The 26,760-nt window shown below is 34.7% G+C and overlaps 3 protein-coding genes across 4 annotated transcripts; all 3 read right to left on the bottom strand.

Annotated features, from left to right (window-relative positions):
• Positions 1–152: 152 nt before the first annotated feature.
• LOC144555343 (plant viral-response family protein (DUF716)) lies at positions 153–3,064 on the bottom strand. 2 transcript variants are annotated; one of them, XM_078303648.1, is made up of 2 exons: positions 2,057–3,064; positions 153–415 (listed from the first exon to the last, which is right to left on the bottom strand). In XM_078303648.1, the coding sequence occupies exon 1, from the start codon at positions 2,969–2,971 to the stop codon at positions 2,075–2,077; it is 897 nt and encodes a 298-aa protein (XP_078159774.1). In that variant the 5' UTR covers positions 2,972–3,064; the 3' UTR covers positions 153–415; positions 2,057–2,074. The 2 variants fall into 2 exon arrangements, with proteins under 2 accessions (XP_078159774.1, XP_078159768.1); XM_078303642.1 differs by lacking the exon at positions 153–415 and adding an exon at positions 572–1,185.
• Positions 3,065–4,799: 1,735 nt separating this feature from the next.
• On the bottom strand, positions 4,800–13,980 carry LOC144555358 (DEAD/DEAH box helicase). Its single transcript, XM_078303658.1, has 16 exons — positions 13,435–13,980; positions 12,481–12,629; positions 11,552–11,777; positions 10,845–11,090; positions 9,960–10,094; positions 9,495–9,619; positions 9,282–9,421; positions 9,121–9,191; positions 8,850–9,011; positions 8,461–8,547; positions 8,190–8,363; positions 8,018–8,062; positions 6,038–6,208; positions 5,523–5,708; positions 5,164–5,430; positions 4,800–5,018 (listed from the first exon to the last, which is right to left on the bottom strand). The coding sequence occupies exons 1-15, from the start codon at positions 13,852–13,854 to the stop codon at positions 5,323–5,325; spliced, it is 2,445 nt and encodes an 814-aa protein (XP_078159784.1). The 5' UTR covers positions 13,855–13,980; the 3' UTR covers positions 4,800–5,018; positions 5,164–5,322.
• Positions 13,981–19,875: 5,895 nt separating this feature from the next.
• On the bottom strand, positions 19,876–20,939 carry LOC144565565 (NFU1 iron-sulfur cluster protein). Its single transcript, XM_078315357.1, has 4 exons — positions 20,809–20,939; positions 20,600–20,700; positions 20,227–20,505; positions 19,876–20,120 (listed from the first exon to the last, which is right to left on the bottom strand). Exons 1-4 carry the CDS (start codon positions 20,830–20,832, stop codon positions 20,009–20,011), a joined length of 516 nt encoding a protein of 171 aa, XP_078171483.1. The 5' UTR covers positions 20,833–20,939; the 3' UTR covers positions 19,876–20,008.
• Between the last annotated feature and the right edge of the window lie 5,821 nt (positions 20,940–26,760).

A 26,760-nucleotide genomic window follows, 5' to 3' on the forward strand; every position in this document is an offset into this window, starting at 1 on the left:
GTACTATCTATTTGCTCTGGATATTAGAGTAATTAGTACTTCCTAAAGCACACTTTTCTTTCTAAAAAATTTCCACAACTTTACGAGCACAGCCAAGTTTTTTGATATTGTCATATTTTTAATTTGTTAGAGCTCTATATGATAACGGTAATTGACAAGAATATTTCCATAAACTAAAAGCTTGCAAAACATGATAACAATGAATGACATCAAAATCAGAAAAGGAATCATCTTTTCGAAGATCAACCTGATTTTCCTCCATAAATATGATTGTCACATAACCAAATGTCACAACCTCTCCTTTCATAGGCAACCTATAACAGGTACCAAACCCTATAAGTACGGCTGTCAATGTATCAAATTCAGATCAGATCTTAGCATGATGCCATGATCCATATCCATTAACAACCGATCCCTGTCCAATAAATGTTTGAGATGCAATTGTACATGTATATCCATTATTTAAGCGGATTCCAGAAAAATTCAGATTATATTCAGATCATTCAGCCAGAATGTTTGGACTAAATAAATAAAACTACCTTTCAAAAAAACTCATTTAATGAATATGCATGATATATAAACATATAAGATATATAAGCTCTAAAAGCAATCAACACATTTTCTAGAATTAGATTGTTTATCTATATTATTTGTCAGTTTCTAAACACTATGGATAATGATTTTGCCACATCTTAATGTGAATCCAACAAGGTACATTTGCAAAATGCCCGGGCAGATAATAAACTATCCGATGTATTTTTGGGAACCACAAGCAAATACATTTTTGCAGAGTAGGATCAGGTTATCAGATGGTAGATTTCTATTGCCAGGCCGATATAGCGGTGTTTTCTGGCCAATACCTAATGTTTAACCCTACATAAAAGTTTGAATTCCAGCCATAAACTGTGTTAAAATGATTATAGATGGTGGATTTATGCAGAATAGGATCAGGTTAAAATGATTATAGAAGACTCCTGCCTCAAACTGTGTATGAAGTTATATCAGAAACCTGCCTTTAACCATGATTGATACTTATAGTACAAAAGAGTAACAAAAAAAAGGATCTATTAACTGGTTACAGTGTTGTATTATAGAAGTACATAGGGACTTAATGGAGGCAGTTAGTACTACTTGCTTGAATACTGTTTGGTCATCAGGTCATGAATCGGCACATTTTTCAATCTCCTAAAAAAAGAAAATGATTCTAGATTCAGTATATACTTGGGGCTGGAACATTATTTCTTTCATGGAGTGGCTGAGAAATTACAAAAGGGGTGAAAGAAGCCTGGTTATTGATACAGGGCTGCAGACACACTAATATGATGTGCAAGAATATATAGCCTTTTCTTTATGTTTGAACCATTTAGAGAGAGATTTTGAATTTGAAATGTATAGGAAAGCAGTTGCACAAGTTTCAATAGTCATAGAGATTGTGTTTATTGGAGCCTTTGTATGGGACAGTAAACAAAATCTGAAAATTTCAATGGGTATTTCGTTGGGTTTTGTTGGAATGGTTTAGGTAGATGATGAATGTAAATTTTGTTTTGTTTCGATCTGGAAAAGAAATAAGTTGGTGTTCTTCTTTTCTGAAATAATAAAGAAAAAAAGGCTTTCCTTCTAAAGCAAGAGAAAATTTGAAAGGACTAAATAAATGGGATAGAATAAAGAAAAATTTCACTTTCTGCAAAACTAATAAAAGGTTTTCGTAATCACCATGAATTTCAGGATTTGAATTGGTTATATCACCTAAAACATTTCCAATGTAACACATTACTTCAGTGATCAGCCCAATTTTTCATAGGTGTTTGTTATTGATTAACCCACCAAAATAATCATGTAGGACATTATCAGAACTAAAAAAAAAAAATTATCTTTCCAGTTTCCAGCAATTCCTCTACAAATGGTTCCAATCTCTCTGCAATTCAAATATTCAAATAAAAGATAACTACTCTTTACAAAACTTTATACCATGACCATCTAAGCTGAAATACCATCTTTGTAAGAGAGATCAAACAAAAATAAAAGAAACAAAGGTCATGCAAAGAGAGAAACCAACTCAGTTCAAGTGAAGATTCTACTCTTGTGCAGTGGTCTTGGCCATTGCCTTCATTGGTACATGGTGCTCCAATTCATCCATGGCAGCAGCACCGGATGTTGTCGGCAAAACATCATAGGACACACTGTTGAGCCTCCTTGCATTCCCATTTCCACCACTACCCCCTTGAACCTTAGCCACAACTCCATAAACCGCAACCGCAATCACAGCAATCACAGTTATGTGAAAAACAAACGCTAGATCGAAAATCTCAACCGCCCTTGCACATGATTCATCTAGATCACACCTTGTAACCCCCGGTTTCTCAAGCAATGCATGGCATCCAATCGGGATGAAAGCATCGGCGTAAAGAGAGAGCCCCGACTGGAGAGACCAGAACCCGTGGAGAGAGATCGAGCTTGCTAGGGTCAATTCGGCAAGAAAGATGCGAGGCGAGATAGCTAGGGTTAGAGAAGACAAAGCAGAGACGAGAGAAATGACGGAAGAAAGTGAGAGGGATTTGGACTGGAGATCTGTGGAAGGGTAGGTGTTAGAGGAATTACTGGAAGCGAGAGAGAGAAGATAGAAAGAGAGAGAGGCGAGGAGAAAGACGAGATCGGAGGGAAATGAAAAGAGGAGGAGAGAAATGGAGAGGAGAGTGAAAAGAAGTAAAGGGAGAGTGAACTGGAGAGAAAGAAGGATGGAAGGGAAGAGAAAGGGGGTGATGAAACAGGAAAGGAGGAGGAAGACGAGGGAGAAATGGAGGGGAATGGAGCGTAATGGACTGGAGGGGAAGGGAAGGGGATGGAAAGGGAGAGCCTTGTAAGGGGAAGGTGAGGGTATGAGGTAGGAGCGGGTGGAGGATATGAGGTGGTAGAGGCCGTATGGGAAGAGGTATAGAAAAGAGAGGAGGTGGTAAAACAGCAGAAACGCCATTTTTGGTTCTCTCACTTCCTTGTAACTTCCTTTCTAAAGAGAGGGAGACGAGCCAAAAGTCGACTAGTTGAATGACTTCAATCGCGTTCCCTTTTTATTTTTCTCTTTGGTGTTGCTGCAAATGGGCCAATGGGCCATGGCACCGAATTTTTGCATGGAAATTTTTTATCTTATAAAATTCGAATATACAGAAATAGAAATAGTGTCCCGTAACTCTCGTTTCTATATTTTTTTTAAAAAAATTGCACAGAAAATTTACAAAAAAAATTCATGGATATTGAGTCCGATCCATAAAATAGTTTATTTTTGTGGCACAAAATCCTCTATATATACGGATACAGAGAGTTTGATGCAGTAGAAATTCAATTAGAAAATTTATTAAATGTGAACAGTGATTTTGATCCATAGTGTGATTGATTTTCTGCGTCACAAAATTCTCTGTATCCATAGAAAATCAATGGTTACATAGTATGTTGTGCCACAGAAAATCAACCTATTTATGGATCGGATCATAAATTCTTTTTCTTCTTCTTCATGCACAGTTTTAAAAATAAAAATAAAAATAAAAATTAAAGAATCGGACTCAATAAATCAAATCTTACTATATTTAATAGAAACGGTGCACTCTTTCTATTTCTACACGTCCGAATTTTATAATTTTTATGGATAAAAATTTCTTTTTTGCATACGTGACATTAAAATAAAAATCGTAGCATTATTTTTTTAATGTTTAAAATTAACCAGACATATTCGTTGGACTGCAATGATTCGTTACAGTTTAAGAATTAAAATATATAGCCTAGTATAATTAAAATTATTGTTGTGAGTCTGTTATAATTTACTGCAACTTTTTTCTTAATTTTAGACATTTTGCAAATGCTACGTTCCTAATTTTATTTTTTATTGCTGTGAAAGAAAAATCGGAATTCTCAGGTTTCCAAGATCGGATTGGAACAGTTCTTTGAGTTTTACCATTTCATTTCAAAAGGACTTGGTCGAAAGTTTAGTTTCACGTAAAGAGAGAGACAGTCAAAGAATTCAGGCCTTCGGGATCTGTTTAGGAAAGGGTCCAGTTAAATCTTAATTCACACTAGAGAAATCATGTTCAATTTGTATTAAGAAAACTTAATTCGTTGACAAAGATCAAAAGAAACTTAATTAGGTGTAGAGGTGACTTAAGATTTGAATAAGAAATAAAATTTCAAACAAAAGGAAGTTAAAGAAGATGACCTTAATAAGAAATAAAATTTCAAATAAAAGCTATTGTGTGGTATGATTTCTGTGATTAAAAGAAATAACAAATATATAATTAGTGTTATAATTAGTAGCATCTATCAAGTTTTAAAATATATATATATATATAATTGTTTTATAATTAGAATATAAATAAAGGGCTTCTTCTTCAAGTAATAATGTACTAACACGAAGTTTAAAAATATCATTGATTCAAAATTCACATTATTATGGACTTGTTTAACAATTGTCAGAATAGCACACTACTACGACTGAAAACGATTGTTTGAAACTAGACTACAGTGAATCAGTGATTCACTATCCAAGCAATATTCCATGATTGCACAAACGAGCTTACATATACAACAAATTATATGAAGCTTGTAAATTAAACCCACCACATGTACCTCATCAACCACAGTGACTAAAACCTAACATTTCCTCAAGTAACATTATTTGCAATTTTGCAAAAGAATTCATGTTATCTGATTTATAGTTAGCCGACTAAATTCTCTGACATGTGACTAAAACCTTATAACAAGATTGTTTAACAATTATGTTGGCAATAGCAACCATTTGCAGTAAAATTAAGCTATAAATAGGCGAAATATTAGAATGGAAAACCGAGGGTAAACAAGAAAGAAAATACAAATGAAAGTGCAATACATGCACATTTACCATGATTCCCTCTTAATCTCATAAAAAATTCAGTCCACAATGAATAATATACTAGCCTATATTAAGTTATTAACTACCAACGATGTTGTTGTTAACTGTCTCAGTAGGTTCTAACTTTCTCCTCCGGTAAAAATCACTGAACAAAAATAAAATAAAATGCATGATATTATCAAAAATGTAGAGTTCATCCATTGTTAATGGATCCCGACCCATATAATAAATCAATAGTACCCAAAACCACTTTCTTTCTTTTTTTCAAAGTAAAATTCAAAACCACTTACATGTATGTAGTCAGCAGAGTAAAATAAGAGGACCAGTTTCCTCGTTTCGCCGAGCGGTTCTTGTTGTCCAGTTTTGCTTGCCATTGTGGGACAAAAAGATGGAACAAAAATGGAAGGTTGTAAAGTTATTTCAACCTTTTGTAGGGGGGTAAACAGAAATTAGTCTTGATACTTGACAAATGCAGGTAAAGCAGCATAGAGCTCAGAGACGCACTGGAATATCCAGTTCAACACCTGTTCGCTTCGCAAATCCAATAACAAGTTCCCCTATTAATTTAATAAAAGAAAATCAGATTCATATCTAAATGTAAAATTACATTTTGCTGTTGCATTTCTTGATATTAAAAAAAAAAAAATACCTTAATATGAGAACCGTCAAAGGAGAGGCAGTTGCGTTGCACATCAGAGCCTATTGAATCTCTCATAAGCTTAAATGCTTTCTTACTCATATTAGTTGCCATATAAACTGTGTTCTTCACTTTAAATATATTTGTTATTCCCAAATCAGCCGCCATTCTTCTAACATACAGTTTTTTCAATATCAACTGCAAATCACAGCAACATTTTGTAAAAGACAATTTAATAAAAAAAAATATTACATTTTTTTTTAAAAGAGTAAATACACAAGCTATACATAAAAGTACAAGTATTTTACCATTTTTTGTTCATAATTTTTCAAAATTACCATTTTGATCCCTGAGTTATCAATTTATCAAAATGGTAAAATAATAAAAGAGTTATATTTTATGGACCACTTGGGTAATTACTCCCATCTAACAGTACAGACTTTTAAAGTATAAGAGACGAGTTTTATGCAATTTATTGACAACTGCAAGGAATCATTGCATACTTTACTAAATAAAAAAAAATATACCTCCATGGAATAGGGTTCCTTCCCGTATTGGCGTCTCAAGGTTTCAGTGAATTCAATTAGACTCCAAATATTCTTCTCAGCAGCCCTCTCTGCCTCATTCATCAATTCCACAGGATTCTCTAGGAAATTTATGTAATCTGAAGGGAGATGCGGTGTAACATCTATATCGAGCTGACAAATATACATGAACATACACAAAGGTTACTTTATTAAAGAATACGGTAACCCCACCTACAATTAAGCATCTTTTTGCAAATTTGATGCAATATTTTACCAATAATCAATGTAAGGCCAACCTTTCTGAAATTAACAACTGACATAGACTGCTAAATCTCATTTATGTGAAATAAAAATATAACAATTGTACCAGACTTTATAATTTTAACGCAAACAACTATATGAACAGACAGCTATTACTTGGTCTGATTTTACTTTCAATATGATTGTAGATAAAAGAATGAGCGTGTCTGGGATAAGAGCAAATTTTAATTTGCTTCTATAGGAATTTTTTTTTGTTATTTTGGTTTGGCTCGTTGAAAGATATATTCTGACTGACACAGGTGCTCAATTTCCAAAATGGGCTATTAAAAGAATGGACAAGGTACGACGATTATTTCTGTGGGGAAACTATAGGAATGATGGGAGGGGAATCTCCTTAATTAATTGGGAGATGGCTTGTATGCCGAAAGAATGGGGTGGATTGGGGATACGAAACCTGGAGTTACAAAATATATCACTTTTGTTAAGATGGTGGTGGCGCCTCTACCAGCAAAATGATTCCTTATGGCGGTTCTGGGCATCAAGATTGAGAGCACATGTAAACAGAGAAGGGGGCCTGACAGTTTGGTTGAGAAGCGGGTCTTTTTTTTGGGCTCAATTACTCAATTTAAAAGGATTGTTTCATTCAAGCACTCGATGGAATATAGGAGATGGCAACTCAATTTCCTTCTGGTATGACACTTGGCAAGATGAACCGTTGCGGCGATATGGTGATGGGTTGCCTCGGCCTCCACAACCCAATATTTCCTTATCCCGAGCTCTGACAAGGATTTCAGTTTTGTTACCGAATGATCCTATCTCAGAACCTCCGATCCTTTCTTCAGTTGGGGATGTGCTTATGTGGAATTTGGAGCCTTCAGGGGTATATTCTTCCAAATCGATTTATAGAATGCTTATTTCGATTGGTAGAGTTAAATGGAATTTCAATAAACTATGGACTGCCAAGTGCCCGACCTCGGCAAAGATCTTCATGTTCCTTGTTCTGAATGGTAGAATACTCACACAAGATATACTGATACGGAGACATATACAATGCCAATTAGGTTGTGTCATGTGCACGGGCTGTAGATTGGAGACTGCCCTACATCTCTTGTTCAAATGCCGCTATGCAATGAAGGTTTGGAGGTTGGTATCGGCAAAGTTAGGGATTAACCTAATCCAACAAGGCACAACAATCCAACACATATGGATATCATCAGTGCAAGCACTTAGAACCAGCACCCCAATTCGCAGTGGATTGACTGAGAAAATTTGGATCTCATGGTTTGTATGTACGACTTGGGCAATTTGGAAACAACGTAACGAAAGAATTTTCAGAGGATCCTCTCTTCCTCCAGAGATTCTAGTGAACAGGGTTATTAATGACTGTAAACTTTGGTTGAGATTCTGTTAACTATCAATGTTTTTTCATTACTGGTGAATTACTGGTAAAATGTAGTTTAATGAGTGTGAGGTGCAGGGCATACTTGCTGCTCTATGTTCTTGTAAGATGTACATTGTATGAGTGCCTTTGTGCATTTTGTTTAATGCAACAACACCTGACAGCTTCTGTCATGGTATTTCAAAAAAAAGACACAGGTGCTCAATTCAGACTTTTCAAGGCAAATTAATATCTATATAAACTAATTTCCACAAAATCGAGAAAAAAGAATAGGATGGATGCTTATACTCTCCAATAAAAAAAATATGCTGAAGCAGTACCTGAACATTTCGGTAGGGGACTGATAAAATCCTGTTTTCGTCGACCTAAACAATAATAGAAAATTATTACTTTTCTTTGTGTAGGGGAGAGTGTGTGTGTGTGCGCGCGCATGTTTCTTTGTTCTTTTCTTTTTTCAGGGAGGGGTGGGGAGGTCGGGGGGTTTTTCTTTACCTTTGATAAAGACTCGAAGAGCATTTCAAAGAAAAGGTCGGTACCAACATTTCCAATATCGCCAGTTTGTTGTTCACCAAAAACATTACCGAAACCACGAATCCCCATGTCTTTCTGCGCTAAATGGAATCCGCTACCTAGCTCCCCATGTTGTTCTATTGCAGCTAGTTTATCCTGTTTTATTACAATTATACCATTAAGGTGTCCGAAATATAAAAGAAAGAATAAATAGTGAAAAGAATTGAAAATAAAGAGAAATTTCAGAACGCACATATGTCTGGGCTTTCAAAGTTGTGATGTCATTGTAGAACAGGTATGCAAAGCCTTCTTTTTCTGATCTCCCAACTCTGCCCCTTAGCTTGAAAAGTAACAAAGAATCAATATAGAAAGCTCAGCACCAAAGAGATAATATGAAAACGGGAGACAAGTTGATGCAAAAATTTAAAATGGATGTCCATGTCTGCCCCTGAAAAACAAGAAACATCTCATACATATATATCAATAAAAACACCTCATGCATCCTGTAAGACACAGAAGTATTACATATAACCTTCTTGTAGAACAAACAATAGCTCTCCTTTTGCCCTAAATTTATGCCAAGGGAAACTCTATCGAAGTAGTAGTTTAGGAGTCTGTGTGAATAGTAAATTTATATAGTACCTGGTACAACTGAGACATGCCAAAATACTGCACGTCTTGGATAATAATGGTATTTGCGTTACTTATGTCTAACCCGCTCTCCACAATGTTGGTGCAAACTAATATTTTGATTTCTCCTTGTACAAACTTCCTCATTGTCTCCTCTAGCTCTTTTGAACCTTGCTATTTGTATAAAAAGAAATATTTAAAATTCACTAACATTATTCACGTACAAAGTGGCAAAAATTTACAATCATCAACAGAATAAAACATATTGAGAGAATTTACGAACCTGCCCATGTGCACAAGCAATTGGTACATCTGGGAAAAAAACTTTAATAGATGCTCTTGCTTCCTCCAACCCTGCGTAATGTTAATGGCTTATCTTCTTTTAGAGAGGATAAATTATTTGAATAAAAAATTGATATTTTAGGTATGATTTACTATGACTACCTTTGATGCGAGGTAATACATAGTACACTTGACCGCCACGATCCAACTCATGTCTAATAGCAGCTACCACTCTATTTTTACTGTAAAGTGACACAGTTGTCTTTACTGGTACTCGCTCTGGTGGTGGTGTTGATATTAAACTACAATATAGTGTCGGTCAGTCAAGAAACATACATGGAGAGAATATAAATTTTTTGTTCATTTTGTTTTTACCTAGCATCACGAAATCCAGTTAATGCAAGATAAAGAGTGCGAGGTATAGGTGTCGCAGACAATGTCAGAACGTCCACTGATGTTTTTAATGAAGCTATCTTCTCCTTTTGTTTCACACCAAACCTCTGTCCAATTCAAAAAATTAAAATAGTAAAAATAGTAGTAGAGTAGTAGTAATAGTGGGGGTAGTGGTTGTGGATAAGCAACCCACTCAATCAGATCTGACGGATTTTGTACTAGGCAGTTCAATTCCCTAGTGATCTCTTGCATCTCTTCTTTTCAAGAAACATCTTAGGTCGATCAGGTAGCCGGCTCGTGGTGTTAGTGGCAGTGGTGAGAATAATTGTTTCTTATTAATACCTAACTAACATGCAAACATAGATGATATTGCTAACGAGGATGATGTGTTTCTCAAGTAATGAATATAAAAAATGAAAGGTATAGGGAGATATCTGCAGAGTTGACCTGCTCTTCATCAACAACAAGAAGGCCGAGCTTGTCATAAGGAATGCGATTTCCAAGAAGGACATGAGTCCCAACTATGATGTCTAATTCGCCATTCTTGATCATACGAAAGTACTCTAGTTTCTCTTGATTTGCCTGAATAAAATAAAGTTCTTTTTAAGGGGGGATAGGGAGGGATGCTGGGAGGATTGTTGATAAGATACACTCTTTCTGAAGTTCCTTCCTAATATTTAATAGAGACCTCAACTTTACAAGACTATGTTTCTCAGGTGTGGTATTTGAGGAATATGAGAGTGGCTAATCTCCAAGCGCTTGGATAGAGGCCTCGTCCAACTAAGTGTGGTATTTGCTAGTTCAAACAGTCGATCTGAAGTGTGCTCAACATGTTCTCCATATTAAAATGTGCTTGGAGAACAAACTTTACATTTTTTGGAAAAAAAATACTGTTTTTTATGATATTTGAAAATAACTGTTTTAATATGGTTAAAAAAATAATAATAAAAAGAATCTGAAAACAGGGATTTTGAAAAATCCTAAAAAATAGTAACCATATCCAAAAAATGTAAAATTTAGTCTCCAATCATATTTTAATATGAAAAACATGTTGAGCACTTCAGATCGACTATTTGAACTTCAAAATCGCAAAAACCACTTGGTATAAACTCGGCCTCTCTCCCAGGGAAAATTCAATTTAAATTTAAAACCGCCTTAGGTCACCTCTATGTAAACAGATATCTAAAAGAACATTTGAAAGTGATCTTTAGGGGCCACTGCAAAATCAAATACCAAGCAGATGTTTGATATTTCCTCGCCCATCTTTCTTTCCTCCCCTCCTATTTTCCTCTAATATACTAAACCCCAGCAAAGAAGATAAATGTAATTTACCTGATAACGGCTGAGAGCGCCAACTTTTATATGGGGGTAATCAGAGAACCTCTCTTTGATGACTTCAAAATGCTGTCTGGCAAGTACAATAGTCGGAGCTAAAACCATGGCTTGTTTGCCAGCAGATACCACACAAAAGATTGCACGAAGGGCGACCTCAGTTTTACCAAAGCCAACATCACCACAGATCAGCCGATCCATCGGTGTTGTCCTCTCTGTTAGATCCTTCTCCACATCTATAAATGCCTACAAACCATACATAACAATTGTACAGTATTTACAGTGGTAATAGCATAGAAACAGAATGATGCAGAATAATTATCTCTTTTTCTTGTATTCCTCTTTTGTATAATTTTATTCAGAGCTTCTTCTTTTGAAAGTCTATTCAGATCTTCTTGCAAACTAGACCTGATATTTTTCTTTTTGGCAAATTTAGATCAACATTTTCTGGCTTATTTCTAAATAGGAATTTGTGGAAAAATTAAAAAGAATAAAAGATGTTAACATTGTCCCTGAAACTTAGTTTATATTAACTCAACGTAATATACTAAACAGCAGTCTAATCCTAGTATGACGAGTGGAAACCTCCAACTGCCACAAGACAATTCTCCCTGCTCATTACATCATGCTAATGTGCCTTGTTTCCTTTTTGGGCCTTCAATAAACATGAAATGATTTCGACTGGTACAACAAATTATGACACTAACCTGCTTTTGGTCAGGGGTGGGCTCATAAGGGAAGTATGCACAAAATTGTTCCATTTCGGGAGCTTTGGGATAAGGAGGCCTTTTAAGTTTGAGCCTATGTAAATACAATTCCATCAAATTAACCACCATTTTTTGAACCGCGATTTTCCCTTTTGTTCGTCTCTTCTCCCATGCCGCAGGGTCACTCAACTTGTTCAATGTCCTCGGCTTTTTTGTCTCATTAGGTCTATCAAAATTAAAGACTAATTAAATCATACAATTTACTAAATACGATAGTACGTCACGTCTTTGTTTTTAGGCTTCTTTTGCAACGAGTAGCATTTCTCCTGACAGTCTTCGGGGTCTGGACTCTTTGCAAATAAACAACAACAAAATCTTGGGTGTTGTGCATATATCTCAAAAATATACTGCAAAATCAAAAAGCCAAAGGATATAGTGTTTCCATCACATGACCAACAATGGGCTGTAACTTGGACTTTCCAATGGAAATATCTCAAGAAATACCGGTTATTTGCAAATAAAATAAAAATTGAGCATTCTTTTGCAAAAGACATGCCGTATCGTTTTCTTAGAGATGTGTAGGAAGGGCAAAATTCCATCTATGCCCCAGTGAAAACGTGAAAACATCACCTATTATCTTGAAAATGAGAAATATCTCATATTCCCATCCAAGATATGACAAAAAACTATATATATCACTTAGTCCCTCTCCTATTTCCTTGACAACAAAAATTTCCCCATTTTTCCCATTGCTTGTGTAGGGGAAAAGCAAGTGAGAAAGGAGGGTCACTCCGGGCATCTTTTTGCAACAAATGATTATCTGTTTTGCATGACATTAGCAGTTTTGCAGTGTTATATCCTTTGTTTGGTCATTTTATGAGGGTATATGTGAAATTGCCTCTGTAAAAAAGAGAAGAAAAAACACTCACAAATTATATCGGTAGAGTAAGCGGCCAGCTTGTTTAACAGGTAACTTGGCCATACCATCTGCATATTCTATGAACAAGTACTCAGTTGCACCTGATGGTCCTTCTCCGGTCGCCATTTGTTTTATTCCCACAAATTTCCCGATTCCCGCCTATGCAAATCATCATAACAAAATTAATATAAATAATACCAAATCCTTGGGCACGGCAAAAATTTCTCCCCGTCCTAGAGCATTTTGTTGATACCACTTCAAGTTTCAAAAGAATTCAGTTTCTAATGCACTATGCCTAGTTTGTACTAACAATTTCTCATAGATGTTCTGAGGCCTTGTTTACAATTTCTAAAAGCAAGGGGCAAAGTGGTCATTTCACCAACCCAGCGATTTTGATTTAGTGCATCTTCTACAGATTCCACAATGTATTTGTTTTTCTTCCAGATGATAACTACGGTGGGCTCAATCGTAAGCAATTTGAGCTTTTTCTTTTCCACATTTTACTTTCTTTTTGTGACAGAATTGTGGTAGGCTCTTGAGTCTCTACTCTCTAGAATGATAGTATTGAATTGCAAGAAAGTTCTAAACCGTAATCCAGAAACCAGGGGCGGATCTAGGGATAGCCCAGGGGTGCTTAGCAACCCCCTTGATTTCAAAACTTTTAATCATGTATATTGAAATTTAGTTGAATTTTTATTTGTCTTAAAGTTTTTATATGGTTCAGCCCCCTTATGAAATGCTAAATGTGTGCTTGTAGCCTAGTGGTTAGATTCCATTTAGTGGTTTCGGTTCAAATCCTAGTGACCACACATTATGTAATTTCACATATTATGCATTTTTCGTTTCAAGCCCCCCTTCTCCCCCTATCTAAAATTCTAGTTCTGCCCCTGCTAAAAATAGCACAATTTCAAAGAACACTACAATAATTCTCTTAAAAAATGTAAAAATTGGGAGGAATTAATACCTTTCTATGAACAACATAATCACCCGGTTGGAGCTCATATGGGTCAACCCGGTACCCGAACCCACCAAGCTGCTTCTGTTCCTCCCCTCGCAGCTTCTGTAAACCTCTTTGTTGTTGCTCCTTTACCATCCTCATGTACATATCAGCCTCTTCCTGGCCCATGGTGGACCCGGTGTTGTCATCTCCTGGCTTCCTGTGTTCCTTCCTTATCCGCTCATTTAACAACTCGATATGGTCGTGTTCAGGCACTGGTGTTGTAATGGAATGAGACGGGGTAATGGTGCTAGTATACCCGGCTTTTAGTGTATGGAAGAACCAATAGGGAGGTTTGCGAAGAGGGAGAAAGACGAAACGGGCCGAGTGGGAGGGGAACCGGAGAGAGAAGAGAGGTGGGTTCGGAGAATGCTTGACAACAGCCATTAGTGCGTGGGAAATCGTGACTGTGATTACAGAGAATGAAAATTCACCATTAATGGAAGGAGCGGAGGTGGAAGGTTTTGGAGGGTTTTGGATATGAAAGACGAGGTGATTTCTGTGGACCGTGAGGAACGAAATCAGTGATATTGTGTTGTTGGGGGGTAAAGACTTTAACAGAGTAGTTGTAGCTTCGTGCAGCGCATGAACCATATCTAGCGCTGTTTTGGTTTTGTAGTCCGCGCGCTGCATGATGCTAAAACTACTCTGTTAAGATCTTTACCCGTTGTTTGGTATTAGATAAAAAATGAAAAAAAAAAAATGCAGTGATGGCGCGCTTACAGTTTGCAGTTTTCCGTGTTGCAACATGCAAACTACCCTTTTATTTTATTTTCCAAGGAAAATATATTCAGTATACCGTGCTGTCCGCTTTTATATGTTTTCAGAAATATATTTTTTTAATTAACATTTTGTAATTTTAAATACCTTATTAATTATCTTAACACTAACTTTGTTGTTTTAAACATATAGTTATTAAAAATATGTATGTGTAACTATGCATTTTTAACGTTAAGTTAGTTGCTTTTAACAAAAAAAATGTTATTATGAACACCTCACTAGCTTTATTTAACATTTATTAGTTTTATTAACACTTAAGGTACGTTTGGATCTTGCAAGAAGTAGTGCAAAAATAGTGATTTTTGAATTAGTGGTTCGAGATTTATCTGGCACAAAAATGGCAGTCACAGTACAATCATTCAAGGATGCTGGTGTATACTTTTTTAGTACAGATTGAAAATTAAGTCATCAAAATGTTTAAACAATTAATTTATTATCTGGCTTTCGAATTTATATGTATACTTGGTAGCATAAATTTGCTTGAATCTTATGGAAGAAAACATACCGTCTCGCTATTTGGTAAAATTCTAAAGAAAAAATGAAAACAAAATTATACATATTATCAACATCTTTTCGAGAGTAATTTAATTTGAAGTTACAAAAATTTGAAAAACTTGTGAAGCTAAACAAAATAGACAGTGCAAATTTCTCATTTTCAAATTTGATTTGAAATTGTTTATCCAAAATTATGATGACAGGACCAGAACAACATTTGATCAATCTTTCCAGAAAACAAAACAGAATTTAACTACTACACTTGCAGAGTACAATTTATTTCCATACAAAACAAGCAAACAACCACACAAAAACACATGGTGAAAACAGAATACAACTTACAAGATGTTCATGCAAACGGCTATTTGTAATTTAGGCTTTTGTGGTAGGCTACGGTGGAGGTGGGTTTTATTCAATTGCACCATTACTCCATGCAAAAGCATATAAGAACAATTACAAAGTATAATGATACATAACACAGTGTTGGAATTGGTCATAAGTCATAACTCATAACAGATAACAGGTATTAAGTACTTAAACCTACATTGCATAAATACGATTACAAGTATCATATTGGAACAATACTTGTATGTGTGTTATGTTTCTATCACCTTTTTATGCATAAGAACCAAATTATTTGTTTTAGGGAAAAAAATAGACAGCCTGGTATTTTGGAAGTATTACCATGAAAAACTAAGAAAATACCTAAAAAATATTGTAAAAATCTCAACATTATTATATTAAAACATACAAGAGGAGGGTTCCAATACCTCATCAGTCATCATGCCTCACATTTTATATCTTAATTTTCAAAGTTCAAATTTACAAGAGGAGGGTTCCAATACGGTTGGACTTTAAAAATGAAGATATTAAATATGAGGTATTGGAACCTCATGTGGATTATCTAAGAAATAATTGGTATGGAAGCAACAACAAATCTACACAAGATTTAAGGGAATAAAGAGGAAAATATCAATTCTAATTAAATTAATAGAAAGATTTGGAACAAAGCGTATTTTGTTGGACAAGCGAGCTCCGGATTTACATTTCATTAGTCCCACAACGAACAATTTGCTCCTACAGAGCCAGCCAATCTCTATATAAAGAAGGATGATCTTCCTAATTAGACACTCCTAACAATAGTCCATGTGAGATACGATCTCTCATGTGCAGATACACGTATCAGCACATATATTTGGCCATATCCATTAATTTTTTATTTTTGAAATGCCAGTTAGCATATCTGGTACACATATCTATATTGGGTGCCTGTCAGATACAGGTGTGGCAGTCAAATTGTCGTATTTGGGAAACCATGTTTCCCAGATACGCCTACAGTACTGCTGTATCCGTATCTGATACGTATCCGATATGGATATGTATCCTAATACTTAAATTTAAATTTTGGATTGATGTCCAGCATAGGTTGTACTCTGGCCAGTAACTATAGAAAGCAGGAACCAACTTCATTCTTTGAATATAATAATATGGGACCTAATTGCAAGGGTCCTGATAAGTAATTAATTTATTTTCATGAATTTCTAATTGCTGCTTCAATGCTTCATTCATCCAATTAACTTTTATCCAAATATCTTACACAAGTAACAACAGAGTAAATACATATTTTTTCTCCTTTTTTTCAAAAATTGACATGTTGATACAACCTCTTTCATGTCTTATGATGTATCATATTATAAGGATTTTGAAATTGCTGTAATGTTTTCTCTGTATCCTGTTAAAATACCATACTCATGCTCATATCCGTACAACAGAACTGGCAAGCACAGTTTAAAGCTAATAGCCCCAGGTGTGACTAGATAAAAGGTTGGATGGTAGAATTGTTTAAATTGGTCAAGTTTCCATTAGCAAATACAGAAAGTTATAGGTCAAGTAAGAAGTTGCATTTTGATGGTAAAAAAAGACCATTTTGCCCTAATATTTTATTTTTGGATCATTTTCACCCGAAACTAAAAATTCAGAAAGTATTTGGCTTTTAATTTCAATGAAAAGTATGATATGCTCCTGACATCTTTTTTCCTTTCCAATTCTGAGTTCAGCAAAAAAGCTGTCAAAATCAGGTGAGAAAATTAGGAAAAAGGAATCAATTGGCTAGAAATTTATGGATTTGGAATTAGCACTGAACAATCAAATTGGAGGTTTGCTCCTTTAATACCTCATCAGGTCCTAGACTGTGAGCAATGTACAAATACAAAAATAACAACTGACAGGGCCAAAAACAATTTTTCTTATAATAGGTCTCTAGGAATACAAGAATTATTGAATTGCAAGAGAATTATATATTCCGACACCACCCACCAAGTATCACATTTTCAATTTATTGTCACCCTCACCCACCCCAACAAAAGTTTTCAATCCAAAATTGACCTTTTTTCAAATTATTGTTCAGTAGCGTCCTCCGTGTACCTCTTATGCTCCTTTCTTATCCGCTTGTTTATCGGTCCTATTGTCGTCGTTCTCAGTTGCTGAGAGGGGGTTATCCGTAGAACGGGGTTTCAGTGTACGGACAGCCTGATGGTCGAAGGAGCAAGCCAGTACTGTAGACGAGACATTAAATTTTAAGAGAGGATGTGAAATTCAAAGCCAGCGGAAATTCGGATGTAACGAGGAGGTATGTAAATAGCAAGGATAGCGACTCACAGGCTGCGTGACTGCATCAGATCGTCCAGTGACCGCGAGCTTTTAATGTGGTCCATTCGTTTTGGATCGGATGGAACAGATCAGATCTTGCTCGAATTAAAAAAAAAAAATTCTCAAAATTTACGGAGCTTTTAATTTGATCCGTCCGATCCAAAACGAACAGACCAAATTAAAAATTCCGCACGGAACGACTCCGCAGAGGATACGCTTCCACTCCAGTTCACCACCCCCACCCCACCCACAAACCTGAACGTACCAGTGCCTCAGGAGCGGGTTCAGATTCAGTAATAGAATTATTATTTATAAATAAAAATTTGCATTTTAACTAATTTAATGAGTTAATAAAATTCAGTTTATTTGTAGCAGATTCGGTTTGTAATTTCGGTTAATCTGTTTAATCAATCGGTTTGATTTACATCCATGCAAGGAAATTGAAATTTAGTTGGACAAATATTTTAGTTTTAGTTTGAATCAAATAGTATAACATAATTTTCAATTGAAATGAAAATATACTCGAGGTCAAATTTTATATTACTTTTTAGTTTCTCCTTGTCTAATAAAATAATAAAAAATATTTAAAACATACAAATTTTGTTTACGAATTGATGGTGGAAACTTTAAAAACGAAAATATTAATTTATTCATTCGAATTGACAGTTTAAACTTTAAAAGTAAAAATATAAATTTGTGTTACTCAAATAGATTATTCGAACCCCAAAAGCAAAAAAAAATAAATTTATAGCACAGATCAAAATAAAAAAAGGAAATTTATTAAAGCAGGATTTAATTTTTGAAAATATAAAGTTATAGGCTTATAGCACAACACCGGCCATTTCATTTTTACCGATCAGCGCTCTGATACCGAACTGGTACGGCCCCAAATCATACCAAAAGAAAATTTTGTCGATGTAATTAGGGTTGGCATTCTTTGCCTTGAATGTAATAACAAAAAGAAAATTTTGCCTTTATAACTTGCAAAAACTTCGTAAATAGACGGTTTTTCGAGCGTTGACAAATGATAACGATATTAAAAAAATTATTTCGTATCTACCATTGTGGACAAATGCGGTTTTGTTCATGCATGCGGAAGGCTACTGCATACCGCATATGCAGATTTTCAGGCGGATTTTAAAATAAAAATTTATGTATATATATAAATTCATATTCATATATTTGAATTTATTTTCACATAATAACACAATCAACAATAATTTTTTAATTTTTTTAATATAAATTTTAATTAAAATACAATCAAATTATCAAAACCGCATGAGAAAACTGCATGGCCGCATATTTCAGTCCGCATGGCCGCATATTCAAACCGCATAGCCACATTTTTAATCCGCATGACCGCATATTCGAACCGCATATGCGGCCGCATAGAAAAACCGCATGGGCATTCTGAGCACAGCTGCCGACCGCATGCGCATATGCGGCCACATTTTAAAACACTGGTTTCACATGCACTCGACCTGTAAATTTTATTATCTATCAATTTCAAAAATTGATTTCTGTGATCGAGTTTATTTCAGCGAAACCATTTGCTATTGATTTCTGTGATCAAATTATATAAACGGCTCATAAAATAACTCCACCTATTTGACTGATCGATGAAATAAACGTTCTACTGCCACCGAGGCTTGCTTGATCTCCACCGATCCTGCCGATCAGTGAAATTATATTTATATAAAATCCAAATCAAGGGTACTTATGTAGGGGTGTCAATGGCACCCTTTTACCCGTTTACCTGACCCGTATCGTATCTGAAAACACGGGTAAGGGTAAGATTTTTTTTTTATTAGCTAATCGGGTACGGGTAAGGGTAATGATTTTTTTTCGTTATCTTACCCGTTTTCGTATAAGATAATTTAAAAAAAATAAAATTATATATATAGATATATATTTGTATGAAGATGATACATGATACAATAAAGTTTTTATATTTTATTAAATTTTCATAATACAAATTAGTTGTATTCATTATTATTTTTCTTATTTTGAAAAACATTTTATCGAAAATACAAATCGAAATGTTAATGACACTTTTTTATCCGTTTACCCGACCCGTACCGTATTCGAAAATACGGATAAGGATAAAGATTTTTTTTCGTTACCATAACGGGTACGGATATGAAAATATCTCTACCCGACCCGTATCGTACCCGTTGACACCCCTATACTTATGTCGTTAAAAATATTAAATTTAATTCTATTTTTAAAAAAATCCTGCAACATTTTTTTTCCAAAATACTACACAATTGTAGAAATCACACGACATATTGAATAAATATACAGTTCTTGGGTTGTACATTTACAATAAATAGATAAATACTTCGACTCTTATGGATTGCCCAATAGTATCATTACAACATAAAAAACTACAAAAACAAAAAATTAAGAAGATACAGGACCTTTACATTCAAATTACCAACACAAAATCTAAATACTTTTCTAAATTAATTATTAGAGACTTCCATAATCTACATAATGTACACAACAACAGATGTCTTTTGCCACACTTTGCAAATTACAATTTATTTTGTACAAAACAGGAATACAGGTTCTAAAAAACGCAACAGAAACAGGAAGTACTGTTATTTCAGCCTTACTACTGTTTCTTGTTAACAAGATTCCCGAGCAGCTCCCGCAAACGGCCACCTCTAGTCTCGATGCCGGGAGGCTCCACACCGACATCTTTTAGTGTCTCAGCTCTCTTGACCCTACATCCCCAGTTAATTTGTCAAAGAAAAACATGAGCATGTTAAAGTTATAGAAGAATCTGGTGATAATAGAATAGTAAAAGATGTGAAAGAAAAAAGGACATACAAAGCCTTAGTGAGGTCACGTGTTGGGTCGGGAATGCCAGATCGAATTGCATCAATGTCTTGAAGGTACGCCACTTTGCGAAACATCGATTTGTCGAAGAACTTCTCGGCCTCTTGCAATGACCAATCAGGAATCGCCACCTCAGGCACCGCCTCTCGTTTCTTCTTGTTGACGAATACATTAGGGGAGTATGCCAGTTGTAATCTGGCAGTGTACAGGCCGAGCGTTGTTCCAAAAAGTATCAATCCGAGAGCGACATAGACGGGCACGTAGTCACCCCTTCATCAAATCACACTTACATGGTTAGATATGCAAAACAAGCAACATGTATATTTTAAGACAATCAAAGATGAAAATTTTAAATTGGTACAACCTGAACTTCTTTTTAGGGATAGGATGCTGCAATTCGTCTAAATGGATGCTTGTGGCAAGTCCTCGAGTTCCATAGATGTTTCGAATAGAGCTCGAAAATTTCTTAAAACAAAAATAACCAAGAAATTAGAACTCCATTCATGTAAATTAACTGAATAACTGTTATGAAGGCAAAGGTTAAAACGGCTTGAAAATTCAAACTAATTTTACCAGCGCCTTTGATAAAACTGACATTGTTGATTCAAAAGCACAAAATCACTAGGAAGAAATTGAATTGTCCAGACTCCACGCAAAGGTGAATGTTGTAGAAAGATCTTAGCTTTTATTATTGTTTGTGTTATGAAAAGAATAAAATTGTATATGATTTATAGCAGCAGCAGGAGTGAGGTGGTGGATGGTGCTGGATTGACAGGGACACGTGTATAACCAGAAGCTACTGGAAAAGGAACTACGTTGAGAGCTCTGAGCCGAATTCACATCCTCTGAGATATCTCACATTTTGCGTGACTTTTTGAAAAATCCAGACCGTTCAAATACGTTCTGCACGACTCTTAAATCTCAAATAATACTGGCCCCCACGGTATTGCCGAATAGACACCCGACACGTCATCACGCAAAATATGAGATATCTCAGAGGACACGCACTCCTCTGAGCCCCCGTTTGACGGCCTATGGGCCTAAGAAAAGAAAAGGCCCAATTAAAGTCAATTAATGTGATTTTGGGCTTTGGTTGTTAGCTTCTAACATCTATTGGGAACGGTTGTTTAAAGTCTTAGGCCAGCGGAATTCATTTTAACGTCTGATTCGGAATTGTCCATTTTCACTCCAAACTCCAAAGTATTTTTAAGATGTGATGTTTTCGTTAAAAGAGATTTGTAAATATAATTTTAAAAATTTATCAGATTGTTTTCAAATGATAAATTTCAACTTTTGAAATTTATTTACTTTATGAATGATGCATGTACATAATTTTTTTAAAAGTTTTGAATTCATTTAGTACAAAATCAAACAGTCAAAATAATGAACTTTTTATAAGTTGTTTTATGTATTTATTTTTCATTATTTTTTGACAGCTTGATTTTGTACTAAATGAAATTGAAATTTCAAAAAATTTCATGTACATGCATTACTCATGAAATATATAGATTTCAATGGTTCGTATTTGTCGTTTGTAACCAATCTGATAGACTTTTGAATGTGTATTCACTAACACCTCTTAATGAACACATCACTCAAAATTTTTAAATATACCTTCATCCAGAAAAAGATAAATAAAAAAAACCCACTGAATCTTGAAAATTCAAAATTTGACATATATGTCATTTGAGGTTGCGGACACTTCAACCTGCGGACAAACAAAAACCTCAAAAATTTGGGATATCAACGCTGATTTTAATTGTTTGTTTATTAATTTTTAAAAATAGAAAGAACAACTTATAATTTAAATATGTTAGAAGAAACATCAAACAAAGTAGATAAAGTGTTTTATAATTTAGATATACTAGAAGCACTATGAAACATTTTTCGGACTGTAAAAAAAATTAAGCTATTCCTTGGTGTGTTATTGGGAAAAAAAATAAAAATGTTTTGGATCTGAGTTATTAATCCCGGTTCAAAAATCACTTTTGGGTATATAAAAAGAATATCGTTATCGTGGTCTTTTTAGTACATTCAAATTCTAAAATACTTCATCTATTTCTCTAGAAGTGATTTTAGGAATATATTAAAGTGTGATCCCATACAAAATGATATATTTTTATTAAAAAAATTGGCCAATGAAAATAATAATTACTCAAAAAAAAAATCAACACATTCTCATATAAATATAAAACCCATTATTTAATGACACATATTATCATATAAATATAAAACCCATTAGGTGCAGGCGGGCAGCTCTTCCCAACAGACATATATGGCAGCATGTTCAAACCAGCCAACCACATTTGAAAGCGCTAATCTTAAATCTTGACAATCGGAAGTTAAGATTACTGACAAAACTGTGTATTAATTATCAGACAATTAGAATTATTTATCATACGGTTTGAAATAATTTAATATTTTGTCAAATATTATCAAATTTGAACTATTACAAATTCAAATTTGATAATCTTAGAGAGAGAATAATAATTCTTATAACAATAACAATAGTCATAATATAACAACAGCAAATAATATAAATTATTTTGATTTTTTTTTATGTTTCTCTGTTAATAATAGTAACATAACAAAACAAAAAATGTTATGTGCCCGTAAAAAAATATTCATTATATATCAATAAAGAATAGACTTTACATTTATATGAGAATATATTGGTCTAGGGGTGCACAAAAAATTCGAGATTCGTGATTCGATTCGAGTTCGATTCGAAAAAATTCGAAAAAAATTCGATTCGAAAGTAATTCGGTTCGAAATTAATTCAAACCGGTTCGATTCGAAATTAATTCAATTTCGAATTCGAATCGATAGGTTCGTGAATTTATAAAAGTTCGAATCTCCGAGTAATATTGACCGTCCAATTAATTTACGTCGCCAGTATTCTTTCTCTATCTCTCTCTCGCTTAACCTAAACGCCGACTTTCGCTCTTTCCCCAATCAACTTTTTTCTCTCTCCGATCAAGTCAGCGCTAGCGCATACAGCGAAGGTTTGGAGCTCTCTTTCCCTAGTCGAAGCACAGTATCTCTTCCTTTCCAAACCTCTCTTCTTCTTCGCCTTCTCTCTTGATTGCAATATTTCAGTCAAATAATCCAAATCACGAACAACTTGCTGTGATGATTTTGCACGGCCTAGAAGGACAAATTTCGATTCCTCTCTTGGTGGATGTGGTCTTCTGGTAGTTTCGAGGCCAGAAGGATTGCAGATCTGATTGAGCAGCAGTCAGCGTCAGAAATTTCGAACTAATTTCGAATCAAATCGAACTAGTTCGAATTATACCGAACCAAATTCAAACTGACCTTTTAGGTTTGAAATCTATTTCAATTTCGAATTGAGTTTGGTTCGAAATTATTTCGAATTCGAACTAGGACAGATTCGATTTGGTTCGGTTCGTTTGCAGCCCTATATTGGTCTATTTTTTTATTGTTGAATAATTATTTTTTTCATTGGTTTATTTTGGATGAAGACACATCATTTTGTATGAGAATTTTATTTTTGTTTTCTTATAATATGTTCCCGTTGCAACATATATTCGCAATATTAGTAAATTATAGATTACATTTTAAACGTTGCATTTAAATTATAAATTATTTTTGTGAGTTTGTTAAAATTGTTATGTTAATCAGCTATTAATGAATTCCCACCTCAATCTCTCCTCCTTATTAATGAGCTTAATGTCTAGATCCTGCAAGGGTTCTGATTTACTGATTTTGTTTTTGGGAGGATGCTCAGCCGTTGAATTTCCAGATAGCACATAGACGAATTTTCCAAATTATGTGCTTCAACACTTAAGCATGCACTGGTTGTTGGGGTTTCGGCGGTGCTGTAACCAAAACCCGTTTAGGCTTAAGGTGCGGAATGACCGTAGAACAAAAATTTCTACAGCCAACTTAAGCTCAGGATTAAACGGGGTATGTCAGAAAACTTTCCAAGACGGTCCACCTTCAGTATTCCTTTGGCATCAAAACCCAATTTAATCATTTTACAGATCTACTTCATGATTGATTTCTAAAACTTTAATCTACTTACCAATTAAATAGATTAATATAACATATTTATACCTTGTTTCCAAATCACAGTTGGAATGCAGACCGAGCGAGTAGAGCCTCACCAGGGAAGGAATCGACTCGAAGTATCACACGTGTGATACCTCTATCGGTTATCCACCAAGACTAACCAGAGAGCGGTTTATTTATTTTGCCAGAAATACTATAAACTGCGGAATTCTGTAAAAATACTATTCACGGGGAAAAAGACGAAAACCCGTAAACACGAATTTTCGGTTACTCAGTTTCATCAAATGAGCAAAACTGACATACCGCGAAATTCGGTAAAACACTATTCATCAATCCAGTAAATATTCTCCACAACAACCCGCAAGATTATACGGCAACTACGTATAACTTTCTTTTCTCAACCGAAACACTATTTAGGAGAGAAACCGAGAAAGAGAGAAAATACCGATTCGATTCTGCACGAAACGATACAAGTGAATTAGTGATTTTTCTCTCTACCCCTCCACCCCTATTTATAGGGTTTAGGGTCGGTTGCCAAAAGACCAAAATGCCCTCCAAGTTCGGCCTATTTACAAGATATGTCATCGAATGGATAAGGATGATGACATGTGGATAAGATCGATGACGTGTCATCTGGATAGGATCGATGACACGTCATGCGGATAAGCACGAATCTGAAAAGACCCGAATGCCCTCGGCCCGAACACAAATAATGTTTGTATAATTATTCTGAACAATTATATATATTTTTCTGCGGTTGTTTGTTTCGGTATCGATGACGTGTCATCTGGATAGGATCGATGACATGTCATGCGGATAAGACGAATCTGAAAAGACCCGAATGCCCTCGGCCCGAATACAAATAATATTCGTATAATTATTCTGAACAATTATATATATTTTTCTTGCGGTTGTTGTTTCGGTAATTTATACAACGTGTCCTGCACATTTATAAATTAACCGGTTAACTTTTATACAACATGTCACACACGTTTATAAATTAACCAATGTTTTTGCTTGTTATTTTTACATAACATTTATAATTTAATTATAACACGTATAATTAATTATAACCATCTTACTATTGATCATAACCAATTTATAATCAATCACAATAAGATTCTCCGATTAACTCCTATATGGTGTGACCCAATAGGATCTGTGTTATGTTGGTAAATAGAATTAAAACTGTTTTAACTTCTATAATCATAGGAGGCATCTGGCAGTATACACTATGACCATCCAATTACACAGATGATGTTGTACAGTACAATATCACGATCCAGTAAACAATTTACTCGTGTTAGTTCTTTTGTCACATAACTATCAGATTAGTTTCAAGGTAGGTGTGTATCATCATTGTAAACTTAATATTTTCTTGATCTTGAGTAGATTATCAAATATGATTACTCTTGTAATCATACCGCGCGCTAATAATCTTACTCTATCAAGGGGCCCAGTGATGCTATAGCTCGTATAGAGATACGAGAGACAATAGTACTTTTGGTAAACCATCACTACCTCAGCTAAGTCATGTATACCGAAGAGCTACCGTTATAACTGCATTTTACCGACAGCGTTTGATAACAATCACACATATACATTTCTTAGTATGAAAGATGAATACCTCATACTTTAGAACTTAACACTGAATGAAAGCATTAATGACACGAACACAATTCCGTATAATGTTTCATTCGGGGTCTGTCAGATATCATGTTCCTGGAACATATATCTATGTGATTAAAATGACAACTCCTTGTCTATGGTCTGAAAAACTTGACCATCATTTAATCCACATACTAACCTTACAGCGGTAATTAGTGTTCCTGCTAATTACCTTGGTTAGTGACCTTTTAAGAGTATATATCATCTATATTATGAAGTTTCACAATTTCAGTCATGAACTCGAAATGATCCATAAATGCAATAATACTCAAGGCAACAAAATGATATTAATCATCCAATTCATGAACAAAGCTTTATATATAATCAATTATCGTATTATTGACTTCTAGATTATTACACTAACACTGGTCGCGCCGCATATGATCCCAGCGCCCGTAGACCGCGCGCCGCACCCGTGGACCGAGCTTGTGCACTGCGCACCCTTTTTTCTGCTGAAGACAGGATTCGAACCCAGTTGGGTTTTGTTGGTGCCAAAATTCTTACTACTACACTAGAGTTCACATGTGTTATCTTGTAGATAAATATAGTATTTAACTATTTTTCTCTACAAATTTGATTTAAATTATAATTATATAAATATTATATATAAAATAATAAAAAAATATATATATATTAATAGCCGTATCGTATCCTTCATTTTTGAAAATTGTCGTATCCGTATTGTATCAGTATTATTATTGCTTTGAGATTTGTGCAGCACGTATTTGAACGGTTGATTTTCAAAAAGATCACGCAAATAATGAAATAATGAAACGCTTGATCTTTTTTATTTTATAATATTTTATAATGAAATAATTTATTTCC

The sequence above is a fragment of the Carex rostrata genome, chromosome 1, assembly GCF_964058835.1.
Source record: "Carex rostrata chromosome 1, lpCarRost1.2, whole genome shotgun sequence".
In the NCBI taxonomy this organism is placed as follows: domain Eukaryota; kingdom Viridiplantae; phylum Streptophyta; class Magnoliopsida; order Poales; family Cyperaceae; genus Carex; species Carex rostrata.